The 11,702-nt window shown below is 38.7% G+C and overlaps 1 protein-coding gene across 2 annotated transcripts in view; it reads right to left on the bottom strand.

Moving 5' to 3' along the window:
- Nucleotides 1-399: 399 nt before the first annotated feature.
- DBT (dihydrolipoamide branched chain transacylase E2) overlaps nt 400-11,702 on the bottom strand; it is a 33,172-nt gene continuing 21,869 nt past the window's right edge. Inside the window, exons 8-12 of one of the 2 annotated variants that reach the window (XR_011558616.1) lie at nt 6,143-6,220; nt 4,082-4,273; nt 3,340-3,411; nt 1,849-2,267; nt 1,233-1,463 (exon numbers count right to left, since the gene is read on the bottom strand). Coding sequence is in view for 1 of the 2 variants with exons in the window: in XM_070746463.1 (XP_070602564.1) it covers nt 2,100-2,267; nt 3,340-3,411; nt 4,082-4,273; nt 6,143-6,220 (510 nt within the window). In the remaining variant the exon portion in view is untranslated. Of the gene's footprint in view, nt 2,268-3,339; nt 3,412-4,081; nt 4,274-6,142; nt 6,221-11,702 lie in introns of both variants that reach the window. The other variant, XM_070746463.1, reaches the window with a different exon arrangement.

Here is an 11,702-nt window from a genome sequence, read left to right as displayed (position 1 = left end):
GTTTTGTGGAGTGAATGGTGACAAATGTTTTTAAACTATATTGGAGTTTTTAAAGTCTTTTTAGTCATATTAATTGGATTTTTAGATGTATTTGTTATGTTTCTTGATATGTTGTGAGCCGCCCTGAGTCCTCGGAGAGGGGCGGCATACAAATCCAATTAATAAATAAAATAAATATAAACATGTATATGAATATAATTTAATAAACACTACTTTTAGAATAGTAACATCAATCCCTTGGATAATCTCATTGATCCTTGGGGTAAATATTGACCATTTTGGAAAACCCCAGTATAGAGCTTGCAGTCTCACATAATAGCAGCCAGATAAAGCTACAAAGGTTGTAAAAAGTGGGATTTATTAAAATATGCTTTATTAAACAAAAACAACAAACAAATGTTTGATGTATATGTGTTTATGTGCTATATAAAATTTCTTAAGAGATCTACTGATTTATCAGTTCTACATTTCTTCTGCTTGTTCCTCAAAATAATGAATAGAAACAGTCAGATCTAGATATGTTCCCCTTTCGCAGTTTATATATTACAAGGATTTTAAATAAACATATACATGTATATATTTACACATTTACAATAGGTTTCCTTAAATTCAAATTCATCACAAACTTTTCATTCTGAATTTTTTAATATACTGTTGCATGTGGTCATTTTTTTAAGGCCCCCCTAATAATCAAAGCCATTTTTGGAGTATAAAGTTTTTAATCTTATTTCAGTTTTTACATGTTTTACACCGGAAAAAAACTATCCATCTATGGCTCCATAGCAAAACTTTTGTCTATAAAAATGGTGGGTTTCAGTTCTTGAAATCCACACATCTTAAAGTTGCCAAGTTTGAATAAGTTCAAACTTTTGTTTGAATAACAAAAGTGTTATTCAAACTTGGCAATTTTAAGATGAGTGGACTTCAAAAACTGAAACCCACACGTCTTAAAATTGCCAAGTTTGAAAAACAATAGTTTGCAAACTACTATTAGACATTTTAAAGATCTCCACATTAACTGTTAGCAGCTTCATACATTACAGAAATGTAATGCAGTCTTATGTATGCTTAGCATTACTTTTATACTGTAAAAGCCACTTCCAAATTTTGGGGGGGAGAGGGGAAGTATCCATGGTCCAGGGTTTGCCATTCTTCTCCATATTCATTTCAGTAATGAACAATGTCTGTTACAAAACTTGAATATTTGAAAAGAATATTTTAAAAACAGAATAGTCAGCACTCTTTACATCTTTAATAAAATTAAAACATTAAAAACATTTTACTTGAATATCATCTGTAATGAATTAATTGCATAAGAATTAATTAACATTTGATTAATGCTTTAGGGATTTTCCTTTCTAATCAGGTTGCAGGTTGTGCATGGTGCAAGATGTTTGAAAATCCCATAGGTATTATTAGTGCCCTCCATCTAATAATACCATAAAGGTGGAATACAGTGTCCCCTCGATTTTCGCGGGTTCGAACTTCGCGGAGCATCTATACCACGGTTTTTCAAAAATATTAATTAAAAAATACTTCGCAGTTTTCCCCCCTATACCACGGTTTTTCCCACCCGATGACGTCATATGTCATTGCCAAACTTTCGTCTGCCGTTAAAAAACTTTCTTCTAATAAACTTTAATAAATAAACAAATGGTTGCTAAGGGAATGGGAAATTGTAATTTAGGGGTTTAAAGTGTTAAGGGAAGGCTTAGGATACTGTTCATAGCCAAAAATAGTGTATTTACTTCCGTATCTCTAATTCGTGGAAATTCGACTTTCGCGGACGGTCTCGGAATGCATCCCCCGCGAAAATCGAGGGAACACTGTATAGCATTATTCTGTCACCATAGGTTTCTGCCACCTTGTGAAGGAGTCATACCAAGACCCATTACAACTTCTAGACACATAATTTACCTCTAAGTAATTCAACTAGACAAAAATGTAACAGATAATCAAGACACAAAGCCAGGATCTGAAAGATCTAGCAAACACATTGCAGTTTTGAAGTATGAAGTCAGTTTTAATGGCACTTGCTAGCTTAAGTAGCCTGATTGCACTTTTGGAATTAAAATAAGCCATCCAGATGTTTTTCTTCTTTACTTAAGATCCATTAGCATGGAAGCAGGATTCTCCAAGTAAGATTTCCACAAGTTAGAAAAACGAGCCAAGGTTGCACCATCAATGATTCTGTGATCAGCTGACCAGCTCACATTCATTATTTGTACTTTATATACCTCACCTTTACTGTTAAATCGAGGAAGGGCCTAGAAATTAAAAAAAAAATGCTGTAAGAAAAGCAGTGGATTAATTCACGAGAATTTCCCACATTCGAGCAACCTTATTGATAAGAAAATTACAAGGTATTTACTCAAGATTTTAAAGCATATGAACAAGCAGTAACAGCAGTTAAATTTACAAGTCATTTTGACCGCATAACAGATCTTACAACACTATATAAGTGAAAATAATTTAGGAGTCTAGACTTGGTCAACTGAAAGTAATTAGTAATGGTGGGCTCTTAAACTACAAGTATTCAAGATATCACCCCCTATTGCATTAAAAATAATAGATTTCATATTAATACGAGCAATATTTCTGGGATTTGACATTCCCATAAATTAAGAATACACATTTTAAAAATTCAATATTCAAATTAGGCTATATATCTGTAAGTCTAATTTGATTAGGTCCCTAAGTCTCAAATATGTATTCTGTGAAGACATTTAGACCTTTTCTTAGGGCAATATTCAAATATAAGACATTAAAAGAAAAGGCTATTGTTGTTAATAATCTACTTAACTACTGTATAGCAAAGAACTTTAAGCTACATGTGAAGTATTAATAAATATGATTTAACACATAGACTATATAAGACTACGATAAAGTTAGAAAACCAATACAAACCCTTTGGAACCAACTCTCCCCAGATATCAGAGTTGCCCCCACCCTCCTAGCCTTTCGTAAGCTCCTTAAAACCCACCTCTGTCGTCAGGCATGGGGGAATTGACATGTTCCTTCCCCCTAGGCTTATAAAAAATTATGCATGGTACGCTAGTGTGTATGATTGGTTTTAATTTGTGGTGTTTTTTAAAGTAATTTAAATATTGGATTTGTCTTACATTGTATTGCTATTGCTGTGAGCCGCCCTGAGTCTGCGGAGAGGGGCGGCATACAAATCTGATTAAACTTAAACTTATTTAAGAATGATAGAAATGTATTATTGTGTATACTATTGATATATTTTAAGGTATACGCATTGATATGTGTATAAAAACTGTGGAGAAATTTTTTTTTTAAATCTTTTAAAAAATCTTTCATAAATCACAGTGAAAATACCTGTATTTTTCCCACAGCGCCAATAGCTACTTCAGGAGGAAGGATCACGGGTTTTGCATAAGTGCCACCAATCTAGGAAGCAAAAAGGGAAGTTAACACTTGACAATTAGTACACTTTTAGTGCTGTCTCTTTTAGGCAGGTAATTAAGCGCTGAGGTGGCACAATAGGTAGAGTGCTGACTGTAGATCTGCAGTTCAGCGGTTCAAATCTCATCACCGGCTCAAGGTTGACTCAGCCTTCCATCCTTCCGAGGTGGGTAAAATGAGGACCCAGATTGTGGGGGCAATATGCTGGCTCTTTTAAAAAGGGCTATTGCTAACATGGTGTAAACCACCCTGAGTGTAAGGAGAAGGGAGGCATTTTTTAAAAAAATCGAATAAAAAATAAATAAATAAAATAAAGCAGTTTTCTTCAATCTGGAACATTCCAGACAAATTATAATTCCCATAAATTCTATCCAATACATAGTTAATCTTCATTCTAAGTTGGAAAATGCATTTTGTTGGAATATAATTGGGGAAATAAGGGACAAGACACATGGAGTACAATAGACCCCACTTATTGTCCTTGAATTCATTCTATAAACCCTCCACCATTAAAAGGAAGCCCAGTAGATACCTTCTTCTAGAAGCAATGACTTTATCCATTGACTCTCCTAAATTACTTCAATTCCCGCCCTTTTTGATACAGTTTATGTCCCCATGATATTATCAGTTTAATGTTACATTTTGTTTAACTTACTGTGCCAATGTTGGAAAGTGTGAATGTTCCTCCTGTGAGGTCATTTGTTCCCAGCTGGTTAGCTGAGCCCAATTTTTGAAGGCGATTTAATTCTGAAGCAACTTCAAACACACTACGAGCCTGCACATTTTTCACATTAGGGACCAGCAAGCCTTGTCCTGTGTCCATGGCAATTCCAATATTGTGAGAAGCCTAGAAATGCATAGGTAGGTATTGCATAAGTTTGCATAGAAGGAGCTCTTTTCTTAGCAAAATAAAGTATTCCTCATTCAATCACTCTTCCATTATTTTTTTGTAAGTTATAAAACTTGTACCTAACTTACGTTGTGATGGTCGTAAAACAGGTCATGGGGAAAAAACCTTTTTTGCAGTGGTCATTAAGTAAATGATGCAGTTGCTTAATGAACCAATTGTTTGCTATTGCTGAAAATGCCGAATTACAGTAACTGTAATTGTAAACAGCTGTAAATGTGACTATTGTGACTGCCTGGAATTATCATGTCACCATAGAGGTGGGGGATGGTCAACCATCCAAACTTCGAATCCAGGCCATAAGTAGCCACAAGGCAGAGCTGATAGAACTTTGAATGATTGCTAAGTGACCGTTGGTAAATCAGGGATTATCAGTGAGGCAATCCAGATTTTAATGAAAAAAAGGGATTTGGAAAATATTGGAGTGCTCGTGTAGCACCTGTCAGCAACTCCATCAAAAAGCTGTGGTTAGAGTACAGCATTGCAGGCTACTTCAGGTAAATGTTAGCTGTAGTTCAGCAGTTCAAATCTTACCACCAACTCAAGGTTGACTCAGCCTTCCATCCTTCCGAGGTGGGTAAAATGAGGACCCAGATTGTTGGGGGCAATATGCTGATTCTGTAAGCTGCTTAGGGAGGGCTGTAAAAGCACTATGAAGCAGTACAGTAGTACCTCTAGATACGAGTTTAATTCGTTCCAGAAGGGAGCTTGTATGACGAACAACTCGTATATGGAACAAATGGCTTTAGACTTTGTTTTTCCCCTCCGAGATAACCAGAAGCAAGGATTCTTGCACCACCTAGTGGACGCTCGGCTCGTATCCCGAATTTGAGCTCAGGTCTGGAACAGAAATTTCTCTCCCCTCGTGGCTCGTAACTTGGAATACTCGCATGTGGAGCAGCTCGTATCTAGAGGTACTACTGTATATAGGTCTAAATCAGTGGTTCCCAATGTGAGTCCCATGCCCCACAGGAGGGCAATTGGAACCTTGTTTAAACCTACTTAATGGCCTTTTAGGCTTCCTCCACCTGAGTAGTTCACTTTTTGAATAATGAGTATTATATGTCATGGGGGTGATGGGAAGCCTCAGGATTTTAGAGATGCTTAGGTGGGGCATGGCCAAAAAAAGATTGGGAACACTGGTCTAAATGCTAAGTGCTATTGCTACTTCTCAAGATTGCCCTCTGCATCTGCAGTGTGACCCCAAGGAAAAATATGTTTGATTTAAAAAGGGGCCACAGGGGTTAAGCACATGCCATCATGGGCTCCCAAATCAGCTTTTCCCCTTCAGACCTGCACCATCCTGCTAATTATACCAAAAGTTGTTACTAGATAAAATATGCACAATGCAAAGGTCACATTTCCATTAAGAGTAATTCTTTGTAAGATAAATTATTTTGGGTAATCTAATTTAATTATTTAAAATTATTTCCCCATGTCCTCTTGAAGAAGAGGCCCCAAGCAGCTTTCAACCCCACCCCCACCCCTTGGGGCTACATTCTTAAAAGAAAATAAGGCCAAAACAATTAAGTGGCAGACTCCCACAAATTAAAGTCAGAGAACTGTTCTCATATTGAATCCACACAGTGCCATGTCTCTTTCTGAGAATCCTGCAGGAAGGATAAACTTTTGGTGAGTATTAAAATAGAGACATACCGCTAGCAATGAGGCTGCAGAAAAAAGACCTGAACTTTCAGGGTTTTAATTTCTATCTGCAGGATACATTTGAATGTACCTTTACTGAAAATTAAACAAAGCTGGACCAACTGAGGATCTATTAAGAAACCACCTTTTAAATCATATACAAACCTTGTATGTGATGTTTTGGCAGTTTTCATCCATGGAAGCATTAAGAATGGGATAATGTACTAAGCCTAAAGAAGCAGCCTGTTAAATGTATAAAAAGAATGCATTACACTATAATTTACATTATTTTGAAGTCTATATGTATATGAGAGGGAGAAAAGAAAAAAAGTAATAGAAGCAAAGGTGCAACATTAGCTCATTGATTGCTAACTTTCAGTATGAGAATCCAGGTGGGCGTACCATGGAAATGTAGTAGATGATACAAGTTCTCTTAAACATACATTCTAGTTTATAGCAAACAGGGTTTCTTTTGTCCTTCTGGGTTAGTAACCTGGGAGAAATTGTATCTTTGAATTACTCTTGACCAGGGGTCCCCAAACCTTTTACACAGGGGGCCAGTTCACTGTCCCTCAAACTGTTGCAGGGCTGGACTATAAAAAAAATCTATTAACAAATCCCTATGCACACTGCACATAACTTATTTAAAGTAAAAAACAAAATGGGAACAAATACAATATTTAAAATAAAGAAGTAATTAAGTAATAAAGTAATTTATACTTCTTTATTAACAAGTAAATTTAAACTTAACCCTGCTGTTCTGTTCGGGTCTGTGAGACCCGAAATCAAGGTTTGAGACCCTGTAAAAAATTTTCCCTGCATATCTGAAACTTGAAATTTCATGACTTTTCATCATTTCAGGGGTTCTCTCTATGAGAATTTTTTTTGGGGGGTGGGAGGTTTCTTTCTTGCTGAAAAAAAAAACTCCCTAATGTTATGTTCCCGGGTCACCCTGACCCGGACCGAAAACTCTTCATTTGCAGTGCTTATGTTTGGTCTTTTTGAAAGCTTTTTTCACTTGGAAAGTAGTCTGAACATTTCTTCACACAATGGAATGAAAATTGAACTGAAAAAAATTAATCCTTACTGGTTTATTTTGCCCATAAATGTGCCTCCCCCCCCGTTTTTGTGAAAGTTTTTTCAATTTATGGATAGTTTTGCTTGCAAAATGCAGTCTATTTTACTGGAGTTGGTGTGGGAATGGTACCTTGAACATTTCTGAATATAAGAAAAATATAAAGGAACTGAAAAAAATGATTCTTACTGTTTTTTTAACATCAGAAATAAGGCCTCCCCCCCCCCCCTGGCTGCTTGCAACAATTTTCACTTTTTATTTTTTTATGCTCCAAATCCGAAATATTCTTTAAAATCTTACACATTCATTTACTCAATTTAACAATGCTGATCATCAAAAAAATATTTGTGGGGGTGGGGGAAAAATTTTTTTCTTGGCAAAAAAAAAGTCACATTTACTCTGTTCGGGTCATATAGACCCGGATCAAAATGATTTTTTTTAGGTACTTGAATTTGGTCTTTTTGAAAACTTTTTCCACTGGAAAACTAGTTTGAACATTTATGAACATAATGATATGAAAATTGAACTGGAAAAATTGAGACTTATATTTTTATTTTGATCAAAAAGCCCCTCCCCCCATCCTTTTTGAATTTCGTGTCAATTTATATTTTTTAAGGCTACAAATCCCTAAGGAATTTTCCCCCAAAAGGTTTGATATACTAAATTGAACAATCCTGAACATAAGAAAAATATAAATGAACTGAAAAAAATGACTCTTATTGGTTTATTGTTTTATACTCGAGTATAAGCCTACTCGAGTATAAGCCTATTTGAGTATAAGCATGGGGGCCCATTTATGAGCAAAATAAACCAATAAGGATCATTTTTTCAGTTTAATTTTCATATCATTATGTTCAGAAAGGTTCAAGCTACCAATCCCACACCAAAATAGAATAGTAAAATAGAATGCATTTTGCAGGCAAAATTATCAATAAACTCAAAAGTTTTGATATACTAAATTGAACAATCCTAAACATAAGAAAAATAGAAATGAACTGAAAAAAAATGATTCTTATTGGTTTATTTTTGAATATAAGACCATATCATTTTATACTCGAGTATAAGCCTACTCGAGTATAAGCCTATTTGAGTATAAGCATGGGGGCCCATTTATGAGCAAAATAAACCAATAAGGATTAATTTTCTCAGTTCAATTTTCATATCATTGTGTGCAGAAATGTTCAAGCTACCAATCCCACACCAACTTTAGTAAAATAGAATGGATTTTGCAAGCAAAACTATCCATAAATTGAAAAAACTTTCACAAAAACGGGGGGGAGGCACATTTATGTGCAAAATAAACCAATAAGGATTAATTTTTTCAGTTCAATTTTCATTCCATTGTGTGCAGAAATGTTCAAACATGTTTCCAGGTGAAAAAAGCTTTCAAAAAGACCAAACATAAGCACTGCAAATGAAGAGTTTTCGGTCCGGGTCAGGGTGACCCGGGAACATAACATTAGGAACTTTTTTCGAACAGAACAGCAGGGTTAAATCAACAAACTCCCTCCATTTCTCCTTCCTTCCTCTCCACTTCTCTCTCCCCTCTCTCTTTTCTTCCTTCTCTCTCATTTGTTTCATTTTCCTCTCCCTCGTTTTCTCTCCATCATTTTCTCATTTTTCTTTCTCTCTCTCTCTCTTTCTATCTATCCCCCTTTCTCTCTTCCTCTCTATCTCTCCCTATTTCTCTCTCTCTTTCTTTCTCTGTCCCTCTCTTTCTCTCTCTCTTCTCTTTCTCTCTCTCTCCCTCACTCCCTTTGTATCTCTCCTTCTTTCTTTCTCTCTCTCACCTCTCTATCTCCCTCTTTCTTTCTCTCCCTTTCTATCTCTCCCTCTTCCTTTCTCTCTCTCTCTCCCTCTCTTTCTCTCTCTTGCTTTCTTTTTTCTCTCTCTCTATGTCTCCCTCTCTTTCTCTCCCCCCTCTCTCCCTCTCTCTCTTGCTTTCTCTCTCTCTCTCTCTCACTCTATTTCTATCTCTCCCTCTCTCTTTCTCTCCCTCTCTATCTCTCCCTCTTTCTCTCTTGCTTTCTTTCTCTCTCACTTTCTCTCTCTCTTGCTTTCTTTCTCTCTCCCCTCCTTTCTCTCTCTTTCTCTCGTACACCACGCTGGCAACAGAGAGAGAAACAGAGAGAGAGCGGAGAGCCCTGGACTTTGCCGTCGCCTCCGCCCCCATCTGGCTCTCCAGCTAAGAGGCAGCAGCCACGTCCACCCCTTCGCCCTCCACGGCGCCCAGCACCCGGCCCCATGCCACCTTCGCCTCCCGGTAGCGCGCCCGACCTCTTCCTGCAGGAACGGGTGGTGGGGTGGTAGTGGTTGGAATTATCTACACCAGTGTTTTTCAACCAGTGTGCCGCGGCACACTAGTGTGCCGCAAGACATGGTCAGGTGTGCCGCGAAACTCAGCAAGAGAAAGAAAACGAGAGAGAGAAAGAAAGCGAGAGAGAGAAAGAAAGAGAAAGAAAGCAAGAGAGAGAAAGAAAGAAAGAGAGAAAGGGAAAGAGAAAGAAAGCAAGAGAAAGAGAGGCAGGAAAGGAGAGAGATAGAAAGAGAGCAAAAAAGAGAGGAAGGAAGGAAGAGAGAGAGAAAGAAAGAGGGATGGAGAGAGAGAGGAAGGAAGGAAGAGCCGGGGTGGCACAGCAGGTAGAGTGCTGTACTGCAGGCCACTGAAGCTGACTGTAGATCTGAAGGTCAGCAGTTCAAATCTCATCACCGGCTCAAGGTTGACTCAGCCTTCCATCCTTCCGAGGTGGGTAAAATGAGGACCCAGATTGTGGGGGCAATAGGCTGGCTGTGTTAAAAAGTGCTATTGCTAACATGTTGTAAGCCCCCCTGAGTCTAAGGAGTAGGGCGGCATAAAAATTGAATAAATAAATAAAATAAATAAATAAGAGAGAGAAAGAGGGAGAGAAATAGGGTGAAAGGGAGGAAGAGAGAGAGAATTTTTTTGTCCAAACTTTTTTGAGCCCCCCCACTCCCCTCCGCTCAATGTGCCCCATGATTTTATATATGTAAAAAATGTGCCACAGCTCAAAAAAGGTTGAAAATCACTGATCTACACGAGCACCTGCTGATTGGGAAGAGGGGAAAGAAAAAAAATCTGCGCTTTCAAAGAGGGGAGGAGGGAAAAAAAGAAAGAAGAAAAACAGCTCCAACTTGGAGGAAGGCAGGAGGGGAGAACCGAGCATGCCACAGCAAGTTTGCTTGGCGAAAAGGCGGCTACTCCTTTCTGGGGCTTTTTTTTCTCCCTCTCCACCACCCCTTTCCGAACGTCGTTTGCCGCTTAGGAGCGACCCTCTCCCAGGCTTGTTGTGAATGTGGCGCGGATGAGGGGAAAGTCCTAAGCGCGAATTCGCAAAACCAGTTTGGCCTCTTCTTCACCTCCTTATTGACTACTGAAGAAAAAAGAAGCTTCGTTGGGATTTTGGCTCTCCGCAGAGACTTTCCCCGCGTAAACTAGTCACAGGGCCAAGGGGCGCGCAGTGTAAGCGAGGCTCTTCCTGCAGGAACGGGTGGCGGAGTGCCATGAAGGGTTGCGCTTGAAGGCCGCCAGGGCGCCGTTGTTGTCGTCGCAGCACAAAGCCACGCAGTCCTGGATCGCTCACTTCTCCAGCCAACAAAGCTGGCTGCCCGGGAAAACAGTGCGCTTTTTAAATGCACACTTTTCAAATGTGCTTTCCCAGGCAGCCGGAGAAGCGAGTCTCACCGCAGAGGAGGAGGTGGGGAGGAAGCGGTGCAGAGGCAAGGGGCGGGGAGGAAAGAGGGCCTGCAATTGGCCCCTTTCTTTCTCGCCTTTAGGGAGAGGAACTGTTGCTGCTCTGCCATAGGGCAGCAACAGTTTCTCTCTCTAAAGGCGGCAAAGAAAGTGGCCAATTGCAGGCCCGCTGTCCTCCCCACCCCTTGCCTCTGTACCGCCTCCTCACTCAGCAGCAGACCGCGGTGAGTGGACAGGAGATTCGGGAGCTTATTATATCTATTGATAAAATGTCATGCACTGCCGTGGGCCAGATAAATTGCCTCAGCGGGCCACATCCGGCCCGCGGGCTGTAGTTTGGGGACCGCTGCTCTTGACTCTTAGTAATTACACACACAAGTCCATGTAGTTTTCTTAGCAACATTTACAGAAATGATATAGTAATAATAAATTATAATAATAAATAAATAATAATAATATGAAAATATAATAATATAATAATAATAATGATGAAGATGATGATGATGATGATGATGATAAATGAGGACCCGGATTGTGGGGGCAATATGCTGGCTCAGTTAAAAAGTGCTATTGCTAACATGTTGTAAGCCGCCCTGAGTCTAAGGAGAAGAGCGGCATAAAATTTGAATAAATAAATAAATATATTAATACCATCACTAACAGTTTAAATTGGGCCCTGGCTCAAATTGGCAACCAATGTAGAGATCTAGGTGAGGCGAACACATGGGATATAACATTGTCTCCTTCCTAAGGCTGACAGAGAGCAATTACCACAAAAGTCTCAGCTGGCTTTAGGCCTAATGCAGAACTAGAACTCACAATTACCCATTTTTTAATCCAGTATTTTTAATCACCATACCAAACTGGCTCTCAGAAATCTTGATTAGTTTTATGTTAATTGTTGTGATTATTAGGGTAATTCACATGAAGCCAATAGC

This window comes from Erythrolamprus reginae, chromosome 3 (genome assembly GCF_031021105.1).
Source record: "Erythrolamprus reginae isolate rEryReg1 chromosome 3, rEryReg1.hap1, whole genome shotgun sequence".
Classification (NCBI taxonomy): Eukaryota; Metazoa; Chordata; class Lepidosauria; order Squamata; family Dipsadidae; genus Erythrolamprus; species Erythrolamprus reginae.
This window is presented reverse-complemented; position numbering and strand designations above follow the sequence as displayed.